General features: G+C 41.5%; 1 protein-coding gene across 1 annotated transcript; it reads left to right on the top strand.

Annotated features, from left to right (window-relative positions):
• The first annotated feature begins 2,328 nt into the window (after positions 1-2,328).
• LOC119736274 (multidrug resistance-associated protein 4-like) lies at positions 2,329-19,989 on the top strand. The gene is made up of 26 exons (XM_038210319.1): positions 2,329-2,439; positions 2,682-2,802; positions 3,281-3,496; positions 4,041-4,130; positions 5,001-5,164; positions 6,242-6,367; positions 7,023-7,272; positions 7,662-8,009; positions 9,872-9,961; positions 10,581-10,772; positions 11,109-11,290; positions 11,387-11,483; positions 11,774-11,956; positions 12,078-12,215; positions 12,465-12,551; positions 12,952-13,147; positions 13,480-13,559; positions 13,758-13,908; positions 14,391-14,621; positions 16,136-16,242; positions 16,680-16,871; positions 17,242-17,397; positions 17,986-18,075; positions 18,414-18,586; positions 18,972-19,077; positions 19,732-19,989. The coding sequence occupies exons 1-26, from the start codon at positions 2,333-2,335 to the stop codon at positions 19,909-19,911; spliced, it is 4,053 nt and encodes a 1,350-aa protein (XP_038066247.1). The 5' UTR covers positions 2,329-2,332; the 3' UTR covers positions 19,912-19,989.
• Positions 19,990-20,701: the final 712 nt, after the last annotated feature.

The following is a 20,701-nucleotide window of genomic DNA, read 5'->3' as shown; positions in this document are numbered from 1 at the left end:
CCGTGCATTGGTGATTGGTCACTGCTGTTCGTAAGCACGGCGTTGGGTAAGTGTGGAATACCAGACACACCAAACGTGTATCGTACATTGTATGAAAACGACAGGAAACACGTTTTATACTCCGTCTTGTCCGATGTAAAAAAACCGTAGTTTGTGTTTGTTGGTTTTTTTCTTGGGAACGGTAAGACATTATTAGTTGGTTTCCTTTTCAACCTTGTTCAACTTTCCTTTTCAATGTTTGAAATATGATATTCAAACAATTCAAAGCATGACATTTTTGGGGATTTCAGGACGCAGTACCCTTTTAAACGAAATTCATAAATACCTCAGACAGTTTAGCCATTCCTATAGACCGCTTGCAGACGCGTTCGATAATTGACGCGCTCAGGTGAGCGACGCCATGTTATGGGACAAAATGTGCGTGGATAGATATACGCCTGTCCCACAACATGGCGTCGCGCGCCTTCGCGCGTCGATTATCGAACGCGTCTGCAAGCGGTCTATTGGTCGAGAGCCCGTCACGTGGCCGGTCTTAAACGGATGATAAAGACATGGCTAGCTGGTCCTAAACACTTTTCCAGTGTCACAATAAAATGTGGACTCCTAAAAATCCAGTGCCTCTTATCGTTTCATTGGTTGAACGTTCACAATCCTCACGTAGGCATGCGCAACACTACCAGGGAGTTAGAATTTTTTAGTTCTAAATTCAAAACGCAACGCGCCAGGTGCGTTCTGCGCGACATCGCGTAGAACATGATACGCGCGCGTCAATCTCCATAAAAGGGTTGTTTTCATCCTACTCGCCAGCTGAACACTCCATTATTTTGCAGGAGGGATGTTTCAAAAAGCATAAAGTGAATTTTTTGAACAAAATCGGGATGTTTTGAACGAATTATATGATTTTTTTTACCGAAAAGGTATTTATGAATGGGAATAAATATGTACTCCGTCGGTATTTATCACTCTGTTTAAAACCACTTAGAGTCTGGGTGCTGATAATTACCCTCGCCTCCGGCTCGGGTAATTATCAGCACCCAGACTCTAAGTGGTATTAAACAGAGTGATAAAAACCTCCGGAGCACACATTTATTCCCTTATTATATTTACTAGAAATATCGTTTTGAAATAATAATCACCAACCTTTAAAAGCTGGGCGTTTCTGTTTGATTCTTGCGAAAACCATGCAAGAACGAATTTCGGTGGTCACAGTTTTGTCTCCGAAAAATCGAGCTGTGATCCAGCCGCAGAGCGGTGAGAAACAACATTTGTGTATTGGTAATGTGTGTATTATGTACCACATACACAACGTGTGCCGTGCCGGGCCTTGATTAGACACGACTTGACATACGTCTGTGGTTATGCCACAAGATGGGTATGCCAATACATGCTGGGAATTTCAGGCCGTAATGTCCATTTCATTACTGATTTTGTACCCTGGACCCAAATCATATATACTCTATTGTTCTTTGGTCCAATGGACACACTCGAACTTTGTATTTTGGGAAACACACGTGTACACGCATCGGTGACCTTATCGTTCGGCAAGTACGTGTCACTGCAACAAAATAGCTGTAAGAACAAGCACCTATATTCTGACACGATAGACAATAATTTATTCACTCCATATTATATTTCCAGAACCGTCATGGCGGCCCATAATGACGGCGGATTGTCCAAAACGTCGGGTCACGACAGCAACCCTAACCAAGTTCCAGATTCGACGCAGACTGAGGACGAACCCGTCAAAGCACCCTCCGGAGTCAGAAGACCGCCACATCCTATTAAGACAGCTGGTCTCTTCTCTAAACTATTTTTCATGTAAGATAACTATACACCATACCTGCACATTTACCCATACTTACTTTATAATCAGGCGCGGTTCTAGAACCAATATTTTGGGGGGGCTAGCACGGTGGATCCAGAATTTTGTTCAGGGAGGCGTGCTGAAATGTTGACTGGTTATTTTTTCCAGACACTAAGGCCTCCGAAAATCAATAGGGAGCTCATGCCATATTTTCAATGGGGAGCGTCAATAAAATCCTAAAATCATTCACACTAAATTAACTAATGCACCCTTGTCAGGGCTATTTCTTCTTTAGCGGGAGACCGTTCGCATGTACATCACAATCCTTCTTTTTGCTAATGTTTTTTTTTTTTACGGAACTTATTTTTTGGGGCTAGACACAATTTTTGGGGGGCTACAGCCCCCCTAGCCCCCCCCCCCCCCCCCGTAGAACCGCGCCTGTTTATACTCCCTGTATTGTTATCTACATTTCCTCCTTAATTTTTTTCTCCTTAATACAATAAATTATCGTTTTCTTCTTGAAGCTGGATGTTTAATTTCTTCCGTCGGGGCTACAAGAGACCTCTTGTTGAAACAGACTTGTATGACGTTCTGCCTGACGACTCCGCTGTTTTTGTGGTCGGTAAACTCGAGAGGTAAAATATGTGCTAATGCAAAACCCTATCCCAAAACGAAATGTGTAAATGAAAACAAAGTGTCAATAGCATTTGAGCACACTATAAGCTTTCAGATCAATGACAATAACACGAACAAATACATTTACATCTGACTACCCATGGAGAGGGAAAACAATGACTATATTACAGTTGTAAATCTTTATTGTATGTTATCGGTGGTAGGTCGAGTATGGTCTTTTGAATTTCATTTCTCCACGCAGGGAGTGGAATAAAGAAATTAAGAAAAGTGAAGCCACTGGAAAGGCTCCGTCTCTTCGATGGGCGTTGGTTAGAGCTTTTGGCTGGTATTCCACAACACACGGCTTTCCTGCATTCATTGAGGTAACGAAAACCAGCTGTATGATGTGAATAAGTTTACTACCTTCCACAAAAGAGATGTAGGGAGACATTTTTCAAATACTTGGCAATTGAAACGCTAGACATTGATTACATGAATAAGACATCCGATTCGAAGTTAGTCACCTAAAGTCGAAATCGTTATTCTGGGTTATGTAATCCTAGGTTATTCACAACATTTTAAATAAAACGCATCTTTTAAATGGTAAACATTCAACACCAGATTTATGTTGAAAAACGACGGAGAGCACTTTCTACAGCAATTAATGGGCTTGATTTACCTTAAGGTGGGGATCGCTGCTGATCAGGGGATCGATATCGATATAACCACAAAGGGTCCATGCTGTTTACATAATATATAACTTCAACCAATCGTAAATACGTTATTATATCAGTGTTTTGTTTATTCAGATGTTCTTCTTAATTTTCAAACATGTATTTTGGATGTGGACATTGTCAACAGGAGGTCGTCTTGAAGATGGCGCAGCCAGTGATGCTGAGTCGTCTGGTTCTGTATTTCTCCACGGATCTCGTGTCGACCACGGAAGCCTACTTGCAAGCATTGGGCATGTCCTTGTCTTCCCTCCTCATGGTTATCACCCACCATGCCTGCTACTTCAGCTATGGGATCACAGGAATGAGGCTAAGGACGTCCTGCTCAGGTCTCATCTTCAGAAAGGTGATTCAAGATCCAAATAGGAAAATTCAGTATGGAGTGAACCCTTCATTGAGTTAATCCAGCTTAGTGTTATCCCCGCACGGTCCAATTCCGACCAACCAGTATAAGCTATTCATTGTTATTTCGGTTGTGTAAAAATCAAACGATTGTGTACTATATGAACCTAGCAACCTTTTGTGTAAACTGTTGTTTACACAACTTGTGTAAAATAGTACACAACTTGTTCAGTTTTTTACACAACTGGTTACACAACTGTTGAATTATAACAAAAAATAATGTGATATTAAAAGACCAATCCCTACCATGTTGTCAGTACAACGCCATTACAGTATAAATAAACCCATCAATGCGTAGCAAACGCAGAGTACATGATTACTCCAACGATGTGTATTTAATCATTTAATCATTCATGAGTAATCTCAGCACAGCTAGTTTAAACACGATATGATATTGGTAAAGGAATCTTCACAAAATTTACAAAATGTCCTTACAAATGACATTGTAAGGAATCTAGCTAATTCTTGTTTTGTTCTCAATATTGCAGGCCTTAAGACTCAGCAACCTAGCTTTGGGAGAAACGACAATCGGTCAACTGGTCAACATCTTATCCAATGACGTCAACAGATTCGATTTGGTACGCGCCAAAAAGAGATCACGTGTGACTGCCAGTGGGACTTACAATTACACGATACTCAAAATGTGGTGACAAATTGAGCAGTATGTAAAAAACAACCCTGACCGATTGCTGTTGACGTACTAAATCCTCTGATAATTATTAAAAAAAAATTGACAGCGTCTGACCAATATACCAACTTGTTACCTTCAAGAACATTTTTTTTTGCAACAAAAGTGATGCGTAGTGAAGCAGAAAAGCTTACCCCTCTTGCGATCCGAGTGCATTCTTGATACATCAAGTCGTCAATGAATTACAAGGGTTTTATTTTACGTTCAATTACGTTCATTATTTAATGTTAATAAGCAGGGCAGGTAAAGAAAACCTATTTTATACCCAAAACTACCCAGGCGCTATCCGATAGTGTTGACGAAACGCATTCGAAAATACTCCCGTTTTGGTCACGTGACACTGACGGCTACATGACCTTAGATTCATCAGAAATAGTCAGAATCTTTTGGTTTTGGCAAAACTGTCTTGCATCCAGACCAAAAGCGGCAAATCATGGGTACTGTCCGACAAAAGGTGGTGCTCTTCCTGGCGGAACAATGCCAACAATTGCGTGTCGTTTAAAAAAAGAAACTTGTCATAAAAAAAGACACTCCTGAAAACATAATTGATGGACGTGGTTAATGCTCCTTATTCTCACGATGGGTTCTTCACAATGTTGAGACTACGTTTGACTGGCTGTTAACTTTGTGTCATTGTGTCATGGTGCACCAGCTGTAGTAGCAGCTATATATACCCCCATCGATCCCACATCCTTTCCACATTTCGTATGTCAGGAGTTGCTTAATAATGAACCAAACTGCATCGTCTCTTTTTTAATAGGTCGCCGTGTTCATCCACTACCTCTGGATAGCTCCTCTACAGCTGACTGCTGTGGTCGCCCTAGCATGGAGAGAGATCGGAGTGTCTTGCCTCGCCGGGATCTCCATTTTGATCTTCATGGCACCCCTGCAAGGTTACATGGCGAAACTATGTTCCAAATTTAGGTAATCCTGGATGCATTAAGAAACACATGGTGATATCCGTTTTGACTTATTCTTTGGCAAACTGTCGATCAGATAACTAAAGACAGTTTTGACCCCTGTACCAACAGGCAGTAGGCCTTTAGCTGTGTTGAATGTTGACATGGGATTGCTCTCTATTACGTGCACAGTACAATAATAATGACCACTTGGTGCAACAACTACTATACTACCACAACACTGGGCTACAGCTTTCGGTACACTGTGGTACCGGGGCTGTATCATTAGTCCGACGCCTCATAGGTCCGACGCCCCATAAGTGCACAATTTCGGACTTATGAGGCACAAAATTCATTTATTCAGCCTCATAGATCCTACGCCTCATACCGTCACCGGCACCACGAACTGACACCCTCTGCATCACATGTGTACACAAAAATTTAAAAATTCAAATTTCCTTTTTTTTGGCCGATATTAGCAGTTTGTATCATGAAGTTTAACATGACGAAGATTAAATTGCTGAAATCATCTAAAATAAGCAAATTTTACTAATGAATTTTCAAGAAATTGGTCAATTCTGGTCTTTTTTGTTACCACGAAGTGACCCTGCACAGGGTGTCAGTTCGTCAAAAACAAACATTTACGTGTTTTTTTAGAGTGTGCGCATGCAATAGCGTTAGGGAGTGTCAGTTCGTGAAAACGAAAATTGACGTGTTTTTGGAGAGTGCGCGCACGCATGCGCAGTGTGTGCGCGCACTCTCCCAAAACACGTCAGTTTTTGTTTTCACGAACTTCTGACTCCTCATAAGTCCGAAATGTCGGACTTATAGGCGTCGGACTTATGAGCAGACCCCGTGGTACCAATGTCGTCTAAATATACAATTGTCTGGTATGCATATGTGCATATTGTGTTAGACAAACCCTGTGCAATGTGAGATGTTTCGTTATAAAACCAAAAAGGTAGGTTAACATTATACTACACTAATTTCCGAGGTGAGGAGTGTTTTGTTTTAAATTGTCTTCACTCTAAAGTAATGCAACTTTAAACAACCTCAAGATCTTTGTTGTAAAATTTCCCATTTGCCGTTTTCCTTTTTTCAGATCCAAAACGGCCTTGTTGTCGGATGCAAGGATCCGCATCATGAATGAAGTGATATCTGGCATACGCGTCATCAAAATATACGCGTGGGAACACTCGTTTGGAAAACTTGTCGCCGAAAGCCGAGAGTAAGTTGACTTCCCTCATACAATATATCTGCCCAGAGCAAGGGCGGATACAGAACTTGATTCTCGGGGGGGGGGTGAAGATGGCTCGAGTATTATTATTTCTTGAAGGGGAGGGAATGCAGTGTATGAAGTATCGCACGCTATTGCCATAGTGTAATTTAAAACTAAAGGGTTTGTGTAATGAGCTTACCTGCTGACCGGACTTGTTGTCAGCTGTCTGGGGCCGATGGCTGCTGTGTGGAGCCCTTCCGACCTTTGGCAATTCCAGTCTGTTCAGGTGATTATCGACAACTGGGGCCTATTTTTTGGCTTTGCTTAGCACAAAAAAGTCTGGTTTATAAAAGCAGGTTACCAGCAAAAACTCCATGTATGTATATTACTCTTGATTAGTATTTAGCTGTTGTTTGCTATAGCATGAAAACCACGCGGAGTTTTGGCTGATAGGCTGCTTTTATAAGCCAGACTTTCTTGTGCTAAGCAAATTGGTTTGCTTAGCAGCACCGTGAAATTGGGCCCTGGTACCGTGCAGTGAGTAGGTCTACAAAGTTGCGATGGTGAGATGGTCGGCAAATAAACCAGTTTATCTAAGTAAGCAGTCTGCTGAATAAAAAAAATAAGTTTTTTTGTAGACAGTTTTGTTTCTTCCTGTCTACAGAAAGGAGGTACGGAAAATTTTGCACAGTGCCTATTTGCGCGCAATAATTGGAGCCCTCCGGTTCGACGTCCCTCTATTGACGACATTCATCACATTCATCGTCTACGCCTCTCTGGGAAATCCCGTCACGCCTTCTAAGGTCTTCCCCGTCCTCGCACTGTTCTACAGCGCCAGGACTTGCCTGTCCAAAAATTTCCCAAGCGGGGTCATGTACTTGTCAGAGGGACTCGTCTCCATTCGAAGGATTCAGGTGAGAATTGCAAACAGAAAATCCTCAGGCCGACAAAGTTAAGATTATATGTATCCTCGATTTGTGAAGATCGTCTTCCTAAGTGTTCACTATCATAAATGGTTGTTGGCTTCCAATTTTTCAGAGTACTTTACTCTATTCAAAGACTTCGGGTAATAAAGACCGTGGTGAAAGGGTACACTCAAATATAATTAGAGTACACTTTGTAATACAAACAAATTATGGATATAATAAAAATAAATCCTTTGTCCCGGCTGGTAATTATTATCTGCTCACTGAATAGGACCAGCACTACACTCGTTTCTGCTAGGTCTGGCTGGGTATGCTGTACACAGACGAAGGTGTCTTTCATATTGTCTTTGATGGTACTTCTTTGTTCTTCTGACCAGATGTTTTTGCTGATGGAGGAGCTGCAGAGACAGGCAAATGAGCCTAATACGGACATCATTGATAATATTTTCCTGGAAGAGCAAACGGCCTTATTGGAAAAGATCAAAACAGATGGTTTTCTTGGGAACGAATTGGACATCTCAGAGCATTCAGAGAGCGCGCAAACAGAGAGAACGAGTAGTCTAATTGAGTCTGTGGACAATGGTGAGTTGGTTGACTACCTTAGAACTGCCGTAAACAAGGAAAAGGAACCAGACGAGACTAACCTTGATACGAACGAGCTCGATACTGAGAAAGAAGATGGGGCACGAATTGTTGTGGAGAACATGCACGGATCTTGGAACAAGGTAGAGTTGCCCATATTAATAATAATAATAATAATATAATTGATAATCATATACAGGGAAGACATTCACATAGATTTGTGCGTACACACACACACACACACCCATTCTCAAATTTGTATCCTTGTGGAGACATTCCTTTGTTCTCGTGTAGTAAAGTGTTCAATTTTGAAAGTGAAGTTTCAAAATGCTCTTATTTTAACCAGAATTAGTTTCCTTGGCTGAAATTTGGACTTAATATCCCTTTTCTAAAACTCTTTCATTTGCGACCGATCAACCCACCTTGGAAATTCCTAGTTTTTGAGTAAAACCCATATATCTATTTCGTGAAAACCTTGTGGAGACCTATTCATCTATAGAAATTGCCCTGTGGAGACCTTTACAATGTTTTGTTCCCTATTGTGTGTGTGTCTCCACAAGGATACGAATTTGTAGTCACCCCGTCGCGAATTTCTATACGCCCGAGGACAATGCTTTGTGTTTCATTTGTCCTTGTATTATAACACTTCCCCTTACACTAAGCACGCAATCGTGCGATCGAGGACAGTTTCGAACAAAAGCACCGTCGTTCGAGGAATTGAAAGGATCTTTTGTAATCCTTTGTGGGTCTGTCCTCAATCGTAATGCCATACAAGAGCACCCACACACACACACTGACGCTTACATAGGCATAGAAGTGGGGTACTTCATTTGTTCTAGTGTACTAAAATTTCGCAACGTCGCACACTTTTTTTTAAATGCTCTTATTGTAACCATAGTTAATTTCCTGGGCTGAAATTCGGACTTAATATCCCTTTTCTAAAACTCTTTTATTTGCGACTTATCAACCCACCTTGGAAATTCCTAATTTTTGAGTAAAATCTATATATCTATTTCGTTAAAACTTGTGGGGTACCAAAACGGTACCCCGCAAGTTGGTGGGCATTCCTTGTCGGGTACCTCCCATTGTTCCGGTACCCCACAAGGCAGTGGTTGTACACCGTGACGCCCACACACACACACGCGATTATCCGTTTTTTCTAAACCCAATTTTCCTCATCCTAGCCCATGAATTTCGGTATTTTTGCTAATTGGAACATGACCGATCGATCTAGCGTATTTGCGACAATGAAATGTCGCCTCTAAAAAGGCGGCTGAGGCATTAGGGAGACATTGAAACGTCTCTTAAATTACGCATGTCTACCCAATGGGAAACCTCACAGGCTAAAGTGTGTCCCAAATGGTAACATTTGCGATAGTATAAATAACAACCACAGTTTGACACTTCATAGACTTGTGACCGAAACTAAGAAGACGTGCATATGAGACGTCATGCACATACATGCCATGCAACCAAAAACTTAAACCGTACGTAGCTCTAGCCTTTGACAAAATGGCGGCCTTAAGAATAGGGCGACAGTACTACTAGTCGACCTAACCAAGAAAATGTTTATGACCATAATGCTTATTCATAAAAAGTACGTTTCCACCATTGTTGGTGCTCAAGGCGTTACATTATTGTCATCCTGCTCATGCGACCAATAAAACATTCAAAATACCATCTCAGCTCCATGGGGTGTATACAGCTCGATGATGCCATTTCGGCGCATAGCAGCTAAAATCTACCATAATAACCATCTCTGACCTCACAAATACCCATTTACTCCTGGATTAATAGAAGCAATGAGTGACAAAGTGACTTGCCCAAGGTCACAAGCACCATGGCCGCAGGCTGGACTCGAACCCACAACCTACAGAATTACCCAATGGAACGATTGAAGTAATATTGTGTCATTGTTTGTTTTTCCACGACTTCTATATTTGATTCGAAGTAGAAATATCGTATAAAACACAGTCAGATAGAATTGTTTTTACTCAATCAAAAGGACATCAGGAACACAGTGCTACAAGACGTCACTTTCCGAATTCAACCAGGGGAGTTGCTTGCAGTCATTGGGCCTGTTGGTTGTGGCAAGGTTAGTAAACCAAATGATTCGAATCCGGTGAATCCTTCCTTTGACATATTGTGGCGGATTCTCCTGATGAGACCATTTCTCAGACCCGAGACGTTGCAAGCAATGTTAATCTTAAGGGATGCAAATTCGTTTTGGTAGAAATGTACCGCCGAATGAATTGATTAGGTAACTCGGCCCAAATAAGTCAAATAAGCACCGTAGGACACCTTGTTTTGGCCACAGCAATAACAATATAGCTTATTGAATCAACAATTAATTGCGCTAGTCTCCTATTAAACAAGTCAACACGTGGGTTGCACTTTCGCTACAATATAGAGGTTCATATTTTTCTGCCCCTTCATATTAGTGTGTGTAGTTCATCTTTCAATATTTATACACGAGGTAAGCCGGGCGGCTTACCGTTTACATCCTGAAGGATTGGTTTAATTTGGGATGCTTGACATGTTCTCCTGTTCTCCATCTTCTCTACAATTTCTCTTGACTGGTACAGTCAGTCAAAGACTTATTCGATAGATATCATTGATCTCTTTGTGTGAGTCCCCGCATGAAATACGTGAATTTATACCCACAATGATGAAGGCGTCACAATCTCAGGTGTTTGATGTTTACTTCTTAACAGTCTTCGCTTCTGATGTCCCTTCTGGGAGAGATGCCTACTGTATCAGGAGTTAACGTCTTGAATGGTCGGGTTGGCTACACGGCTCAACAGCCCTGGATCCTTTCTGGCTCGCTAAGGGACAACATCCTCTTCGGCAACGAATACCAGCCGGCCAAGTACCAACGAATCATCACACAGTGTGCGCTAACCAGGGTAAGTTTGTGGGGACCATTGAAAGTGGCGCTGTTCAATCGCTGGTGATCTTTGCATGACACTTCTTGGGTTTTAAAAATCTTGACTTCGTCCACAGACTCTGTTCTAAAAGAATTTGGGGGCCCTTACTTAAAGGATTTGAGAGACTTTGACTTAATGTCAGGCCGCGTTTTGCTTGGGAAGACATTGAACTATGTTATCCCGGCAAACAAAATAAAGAAAATCCTATGTTGTCTTGACCCTTTTGATAATTCTTAAGCCACGGATGAAAACTCGAGGCTGATACACTTTTTCTGTATGCAGAATAATTGTGTAACCCTGAGCTCCTATTTACAGGATATCGAACTGCTTCCTGAAGGTGACCTGACGCTGGTTGGTGAGCGTGGTGTGACCCTTAGTGGAGGTCAGAGGGCAAGGGTTAGCCTCGCCAGGGCCTTGTACAGCGATGTCGATGTGTATCTACTTGATGATCCTCTGAGTGCAGTAGATCCAGCAGTTGGTAGACACCTCTTTGAAAAGTGAGAACCTACGATGGATAAAAACAAATTGTACTCATCTTTCCAGAAACGTCTCATTTCAAGAGATGGCAACTTTTGTATTTGTTTTTCCAATAGGTGCATTCTCCATGAAATGAGGGACAAAGCTGTGATCCTTGTCACCCATCAGCTTCAATTCATTGACAAGGCGGACAAGATTCTCATTCTTAAGGAGGTACTTAAATAAATATACATGAACCTTTTCGGCACTCACCTTCGTTTCGCGGCAATTTCCGAGGTAAACCCAACCAAGGTAGTTCACGTCATTTAAGGATGTCTTCATGTGAAGATATATATGTGAAGATATAGTACAGGCTGCAGTGCTGAATTTTGATGATTTTTTTTCTTATTAAGAAGCAGTTCATTTCACGTTGATAACTTCAGTGGTGATAGAGAAAAGATAATAACATTATTTGTTTTTTAAATATAGTTATTATTGTCAGATATTTATCTCTCATCTGTAAGGGTAAGGTGGCTGGATACGGAACCTTCCAAGAGCTGCAGGAAGACGGCATGGACTTCGCTGCCCTTTTGAAGAAGAAATCTGTAGATGGTGATTACGATGGAGAGAATGATGTAAATCCTGAACGACTTGACGACACGGTGTCCATCTGTTCAGATGTCTCGTTTCACCCCGACAGTCATGAGGTGCGTTTTCTTGGTTCATGCACAAAACGATTCGTAAAGTGGATTCCTTCGTAAGAAAAAAATACAAGTGGAATTTATTCAAATGAGTTTACATATATCAATCAATTATCTAATTGTCTAGGTTGAGACACCTGTTGATGTCGTCCTTGAGGATATGGTGGCCGGCACTGTGGAGTGGATGGCGTACATCCGGTTCTTCAGAGCGGCTGCTGGGGTACCCTTTCTGCTCTTCTGGGTCATTGTTGTAGTCGGTGCACAGGTAGATTCTTATCGCCGGGATTATAAAAAAAGCTTCACCTGCCTCTTTAACCTCAATAATATCAAAAATTAGGTTTTTGGTATAATTTGGTGACTCTAAAATCAATTGGAAGGCTACACCGTTGATGGGTAATATGCTTACCGTTGATATTGTGTTTGTTTAACAGTAAAAAAAAAAAAACCTAAAGCAGCATCCTACTGATTTGGCTTAACTAAGCTACGGTTTCTGCTTCTCTGCTTTTGGTTTAAGGCATTGCTTTCTTACACGAATGTCTGGCTAGCGATGTGGACAATCGAAGAAGAGAAGGATCTAGTGGACAGAAATGTTACCAGTCAGGTTGGTTGACGGGTAGGATCAGTATCAGGAAAGGTATGGCGTACAGAGCCATTTGCTGAAGTACACTTGGTCAAATAGTCAGGGTAGATGCAGTTGTATTGAAATTGAGATACCTTTTTGAAACCTAGCGAGCATGTGCAAGCTTTAATTATGGTTTAATCCTTTTTTAGTTGACCACCCACTAGTTCAACGGTTTGTGCTGACTACTCACAAGTGAAAGGGCGTCTCGAAGAACGTAGCGATGACGCTTACGTGAAATTCCAATCAGGCCATCTTGAAAAATAAAGTTATTCTTTATCCACAAACGATTAGCTCAGTGTTAGTTATGTGACAGGTAAAACCTAAGGAAACGCTTGGCCTAGCTTTTTCTTTCATTTTGTCCTATGTGTAGTATTATCAGGACGGCACGGAGTACGAGAACCGGTCATACTACATAAGCATATACGCCATCTTGTGTGGAGCTACCACCGCCGCCTTGTTTCTTCGGGCCTTTCTGTTCTTCCATGTCTTTGTTACCGCCTCAAAGGCCCTACACAACCAGATGTTTGGCGCTATCATCAGAGCGCCCATGCAGTTTTTTGATACAAATCCTGTGGGTGAGACACTGTTAATCAATTACCGCGTTGGTCAAGTGTAATCGGTGTCCTTAGAGGCAAGGAGAGGTACATGTTTTGTAGTTTACAAAACAGAATATTGTGCGTTGTGTATGCACATCATCGCGGCCGTTCGTTTGTTTAATCATACTGCGGGGCCTGCACACATGCCCCCAGTTCGATGGATCATTATTGGACAGTTTAGTGCACCGAACAGGCTCTACGCTAACCTCAAATGGGATCATGGAAGATACCACATATTGTCTGCACGATGGCAAAATGTAAACGTTCTGCCAGAAATGCAAGGACCTGATGTATGTATATTTCGGTTCCAGGTCGGATTCTGAATCGCTTTGCTAAAGATATTGGCTACATGGATGACGTTTTGCCATCTACATTCACCGAATTCCTTGAGGTAAAGTACAGACTACACAAACACAATTATGCGTATATCAAAAAAAAGGTGAGTTGCCTTCTACTGACAATTTCTAACAAACTGGATTTACTTAAATATTGATTATCTGAGTATCTAGAAAATTAAATCAAAGACCTGATTGTCAGTGCCTCAATTTCTGGTTGTTAATTAATGTCATTGTTTCATTGTCTTCTCCAGATTTCTTTAAGTGCGATTGCCAATGTCATCCTGATCTCCATCTTCAACCCTTTTTGCCTCGTTTTCACATTGCCGATCGGAGTCGTCTTTCAGTTCACGAGGAAGTACTACCTAGCCTCCTCTCGAGACGTTAAAAGATTGGAAGCAATAGGTAGGCCAATCTTGAACGTTGAAATGCATAATCACAAGATCATAATGTAAAATGATGAACAATGATAAAAGAAAAACTTTGTCACAGGCGGTAACATATCCCGCAGGGGGAAGGAGACAAGGGAAGGGGGAATTTTACCTTAATAACTTGTTTTGGGGAAGAAAATAAATAAAAATTAAGATTACTTGAGGTTGTTTTCCAGCAAAATGAGGTACACCTTTTTAAATTAAATATACTCTTTTCCCCTTTTTTACAAAATTGGGGCCGTGGATTGTTTTCAGAAACATTACTCATTTTGCCCATTGGACACAAACATGCATTTTACGGTGTAATGATAACACAATTCTTGATGTAGCTTGTCATTTCACCTGATATTCTTTTGTGATGAACTCGTGATGACTACAGATATCGAACACAACTGTCCTGTTGCCTCCTTCATTGGATGGTTTGACCGATTATGTAATCATGTGCACCTGTTTTAGCTCGCAGTCCAGTATTCTCCCACCTGTCAGCCACCCTGACTGGTCTGAGTACCGTCCGCGCCTTCAAGGCTCAGCAGCGATTCACCGCGGACTTTGACGGGTACCTGGACGGCCACACTAGGGCCTGGTTCCTATTCCTGTCCGCGGCTCGATGGTTCGGTGTTCAGCTGGATTTCTTGTGTGTGTTATTTGTCACCGGAGTCAGTTTGGCATGCGTCTTTGCCGCAGATCGTAAGTCAGTACTTACACAAAGTAACTTAGTCCAGTAAACAAAGATAATCACAGGTAGTATGGATGAAGTGGCCTTAAACCATTAAACCATTTCATAATAATGAGTGCAAAACTTCACACTTAAACAACTTTGGTAATATAGTTTTGCCCAACCTTATCATGAAATTACAGTGCCTTAATTGTGGGTTGATTCGGGTAATAAGTGGCGAACCTCAAGGATGAATTTGCTCAAGAGTGTAGACAATTGGTGAGTGGCCAACATGGGGCTAACTGCCAAATTTGAGAGTAAATTCAACTTTATGTGAGAAGTTAACTTGGTATAACCTATGACAGTACAGCAGTTTAGAATAATATTAATTTTTGAGACCCATTGGGGGTAAAACTATAAAAAAAATATGCTTCAAGATGTGACTACGATATGCATGTATAGGCTACATGTACAATGGCTTTTAAACACACGGGTATGTACAACGCGCATGTACACTGATCATGTTGACGCGCGCGTTTGCACACCTGACATGTGTATAAATAACGACACTGTCACCCTAATAAGCATAATTTGCTACATTAATTTTTGAAGTAAAAAAACCTGTCATCAGGTACGTCCATTATTGTTCGGAATGTGGGGCTTAAATGAATATAGTATTAGGCCAAAAAAAAAAGTCTCCAGTTTCTGGTATGGAGCTTGCCCAAAAAGTGTTGCGGCGACGCGGCTTCTTTTTTTTAACCTGACTTTTTTGCTTCAAATGTCGGCTGATGACTGCAAATGGTGCCCGACTAAACTTAATGCAAATATATGGGAGTCCAGAGAGGCCACATAAAGCTTATTCTTGATCATAACCCCATCTAAATACACGTTAAAATTGTGCAGCAGCAGGATTCCAGTCAAACCAGTGAGTTTGGCGGTTTTGAGACATCATCTTTCATTGAAAAAAAAAATCCTTTTGCCGACGCGCATGGCTACGGCGACGCGCGCGCATACCAGAAACCGGAGACTTTTTTGTTTGGCCTTAGGGACACAGTTATTACAGATATTAATCTTTACTTCATGGTTATGTTTACTTCATGGCAGAGATGGTTATGTGATTGATTTAGCTTGCTTGCGCCTAACAGGCAGCATCGAGCTGTATACTCCCCAGGGAGCTGAGATGGTATTTTGAATGTTAAATTGGCCCAATGATCAGGGGTAATAATAATACTGTAAGCGCTGTGATTTAGTGTACTAAAAAGAGCGTTCTTAAATGCCGATTATTATTACTTCATCTTCAAGCTTTGCGCATCCTTTGCATTACCATCTAAGTTTTCAGTTGACCGCCATCTTGAATATACCTATAACAGCTTCAACTAATTAGTAATGATTAAAGAAGGGGTTTTTCACTTTAGAAGGCTTAGCAGATGGTCAACAAAAGACACAAGTGATAGATTTGGTATCCATTGGTCTTAACAATTTGCCAAAGTCCGTGTCGAAGATAATCTGGTTAAAAAGGGTGTATTTTATTTTGTTTTTCCCGTAGTTCTTGATCTCAACTCTGGCATTGTCGGTCTCTCCTTGACGTATGCGATGGGTCTCATGGGGGAGTTCCAGTGGGCGGTGCGACAGAGTGCAGAGTTAGAAAACCAGGTAAGCTCTGACAGTTATCCCTCTCCAAAAGAAACGCTTGTGGCTACGGCTTTTTTTCACCGTGTCGCTTTGCCAGAACCAAATCTGTAGCCACAAATGATCTCGTGCATTTGGACACGACTCAAGTCGGATGTGAGCGGATCAGCTATCATGGTGATCAGCAGAGAGATGTCAGAAAAGATGATATTTTACAATTTTGATCTGGTGACTAACGTTTAGTTTGACCAAACATTTCATTTCATAGAGGGACACTTCCGAAGTCCATGCATGTAATTAGGACAGTCCCCAGTGCATCCATGCAGGACTCGACAACATCAGAGCTTTTCATCAGAATTCATTCTGTTTTGACGTCACAACATTTTGTAGACAGAACAAACTGAAGTGATTGAAGGCTATCTGTGTCATCAGTGACACTCTGTCTTTTTATGTACGTTCAGATGATATCTGTAGAGCGTGTTTGTGAGTACATCGATATCAAACCGGAGGCACCGTTGCAAACCGATCACAAGCCACCTTCAGACTGGCCACAATATGGCGGCATTACGCTTCAAGATGTCTCTCTGAGATACAGTGATGATGGGCCACTGGTACTACGCGAAATGAACTGCGTCATCAAGCCAAAAGAGAAGGTGAGGCTACATGTCCATGTGTGCAAACGAAGGTTCTACTTTACTTTATATTGTTATTCTTGCCAAAACAAAAATGCAAAGCAGAATCAGGCGTCAGCCGAGTGATTTGAAGAAGGAAGAGTCTGCATGTACTTTCCGATGTAATCGACGACCATACATGTATTAATTAGAATTAGATCGTATACCAACATAAATTTTAAAGGGAGGTGGGATCAATGCTCTCTCGGGATTGCTGCATCAACTAAAGCTTGGTCTATGATTGACTGGTTAGAACAGATTTGTGTTTGGTGAATTCGATCAAGTTACATCAAGCACTAATTTCGAAGGCTTAAAAAAATCATCCTGATACCCATCACATCGCGGCTTTCAGGTGGGCATCGTAGGCCGGACAGGAGCCGGCAAGAGTTCCTTGATGACAGTGTTGATGAGACTGGCTGAGCCCACAGGTACCGCAATGATAGACGGTATCAACACAGCCCTGATAGGACTGCATGACCTCCGCAAGAAAGTCTCATTCATCCCACAGGTAATGAAAGCCCTTAGAATTGGTGGCATGGGTGGCTTGTGCGTAAAGCGCTCGCCTCTCACCAAGGTGACCACGGTTCGAATCCCGGCCGCGGATCACATGTGAGTAGAGTTGTGCGTTGGTTCTCTTCTGTGCCACGAGGGTTTTTCTCCGGGCCCTCCGGTTTTCCTCCCTCTGGAAAAAAATCAAACACGTTCGATCTCAGGCTGTGCTCCTTGGTCACATATGGGTCGAAATGGCCGGCAGCCATAGGCGCCTTAACGTGCCAGCGGCCCTATCACGTTGTAGCCGCGTCCTCTGCAATTCAGCATACCAGCTGCGAGTAAGGATGATTAGCCTTCCAAATTTATTATAATTATATTATTATAACTTAGCAAACTGTACACATGTTCAGTAACAAAAGAAAAAGAATCACCTCGAGTAGGCCTACACCATGTGCTTTTGCTACTTTTCTGGAAAGGTTAGGGGTGTTAGTTCTTTTTTAACGTCGAACATAATATCTACGTATCTGCTTTTAAACTAGTTCGTGATATCTTAGAACCATTTTTTTTGTAACCTTGTGTTTTTTTGGGTTCCCCATGCTCAAAGGACCCGGTTCTATTCAGCGGAACACTTCGCAAGAACCTGGATCCTTTCAGTGAACACTCGGATTCTGATATATGGAGGGCTGTTGAAGAGGTACGCTATGTGTTCTGCTTTCGTCTATGCCCTGTTTGTTCATTCAGGCTATACTGAGACAATGACACACAAACAAATCTAAAACTGCAGATATAAAAATGCCTTTTTTTTTCTCGCACTGGCTTTCGCTCGGTATCGATTTCAGCAGTAGGTAATCTAAACTGAGAACCGAATTATAATCCAAGGTTTCCATCGTTGGGGCTTAAAAGCGATGAAAAATGTTGCGACAGATAACTAGACAAATCTCTGGAAGATGGAGAAATGTAGAAAACAAGAAGAGACTACTTGTGGATATGATATTCACTCTTAAGAGCTCTTTTTTGTGACCCAAATTAAAGGTTGAGTTGAAACCAGCGATTGAGGAGCTACCGGACAAGTTGGAGGCAGTCTTGACCGAGGGAGGCACTAATTTCAGTGTGGGTCAGAGGCAGCTACTGTGCCTGGCTAGGGCTATCCTACGCAAGAACAAGATCCTCATAGTGGACGAAGCCACAGCCAACGTGGACATCAGGTGAGTGAACATGCTTAGGATCTACCTGGCAAACGCCATACCCCCGTTTTAACTGAATCAACTGTATCATCCACCTGTTTTATTTCTCATACATACAATCAGATAGCCCGTAAAAAAACTCGCTGGCGCTTTACACTAATCCTGAAAAATAAAATGAGGAAAGACCACTTATAAATATACGCCTATTTCCACCTGCTACTGATTTACAGGATCAGTGTTGATTGAAGAGCTGAGACCATTTATGGTCAAAGTGGATTTCTGGATAAACTGATAGAATTGAAAAGTGGGCTAAACCCCTATTTATATTTGGCGGCGGCTTTTAGAGATCTTATTATTGTCGTAAAAATATTAAGTTCTTATTTTATTTTTTATTTCCTTCCAATAGAACTGACCGCTTGATTCAGGCAACCATCAGACGGCGGTTCAAACACTGCACAGTTCTGACAATAGCTCATCGTCTCAACACAATAATGGACTTGGACAAAGTTATGGTATGACTTCAGGGCATACGAGATTTAATAATAGAATGTTGATTGACCAACAGAATATACTGTTTTCGCATTACGTCGGTCGCACCACGAACCGGCGTATCTACATTTTTGGCAAAATGGAGTTTTCGTTATAAACGTTTATATTGCATCGAAATGCTCCTCTTCACATAGTATTAATCTGATCTGAATATCAAAAACACTCACCAGACTCTGCGGTATATCTCTAAAAACTCCGAAATCATTCACAACAATGTGACGTTTTACGATAAACCGCTTTATACGCAAATTCCCAAAGTGCTAAGACGTCACCCAAGAGCATCGACATGAAAAGTGTGAATTTGGCGTTTCACGAACCGACGTATCCCGGTCTCTGCCACAATTACGTGCATTGTAAGGAATACGATAATGTTTCACGAAGTGACGTGTATCTTGAAAACCGAATTTCTTAAAAACTAAGCAACTAAGATGCACACGGATTGCATACAATAAAGTTTAAATTGGGATACGTCGGTTCGTGGTGCAACCGATTTTGTAATACATTGTGATGTGATGTGTTTGATTGATCCATCCAAAATGTCGGGTTTTTTAACAATTCGGAGGAGATGTGTCTTTTAATTCCCGAGGTGATCATTAAGTCTTGTTGTTGTTTTTCAGGTGCTTGACGCAGGGCAGCTCATCGAGTTTGACGAGCCTTACGTTCTGCTTCAGAAGGAAGACGGTATCTTCAGCAAGATGGTGCAAGAGACCGGCAAGGCAGAGGCAGCCAAACTCCTGCAGATCGCCAAAAAGACCTCATCGACACTGAAGACGTTGACGAACCTATCTACCTCTTAACCTTTACCAATAAGGAGTATCTTTTTCGGCTGGGACGGGCTACAAATTCCCAAAATATAATATTGTGTTCAAAACAAATTGATTTACATGAAACCATGTAGTGTATTTTAATTAATTTCGTAATTGATTAATAAATCTTATAAAATATTATATAGCGTCGAATCCGCCAAGTAAAATGATCATGGCGCGTTCAACATCATTAAATGATAACTGTAAGGTTTCACAGCAAAAATTAGTGAAATTCAAACTGAAAAGAAAGGAGAGGTGAACAAATTTAAATAACTGCAAAGAAGACGTTTGTCGTAATTCAACTCTTGGGTTGTTCCAGAGGCAAACGCATGACAAACGTTCCATGGCAAACGCATGATGGAGCACTGCATTGTGAGAAGCTTTTCATGTGGACATGATTTACAGACGTAGATACGAGTTTGCCGACACGAGCCAAGATTTGCAATCAACAATGACTAGTAGAAAATGCAGATGAACCTATGCATGCCTGTCTATACATGTGGACACCCATCGTTGCCCAATGATGTTGATATGGTCATGGACGAGGGAAGCGTAAATTGTATTCCCAGAACAGTTGGGGCCAAGTCATGCATAATTCAGTAGTTTCAATCTGCCAGGTATGTTTATTCATGAAAACAGAACAATGTTATCAAGAACATTGTTGTTATTTAGTCAACCAGTTACGTTAGAGCATTTGAAAGTGCGGCCGTCGTCGAGTTACCGCAGGAGCCTAGCTAGTAGATAACGAGATGAGCTATGGATATAAAGATCCCTGGTTCGA

The sequence above is a fragment of the Patiria miniata genome, unplaced genomic scaffold, assembly GCF_015706575.1.
Source record: "Patiria miniata isolate m_02_andy unplaced genomic scaffold, ASM1570657v1 HiC_scaffold_29, whole genome shotgun sequence".
NCBI lineage: Eukaryota > Metazoa > Echinodermata > Asteroidea > Valvatida > Asterinidae > Patiria > Patiria miniata.
This window is presented reverse-complemented; position numbering and strand designations above follow the sequence as displayed.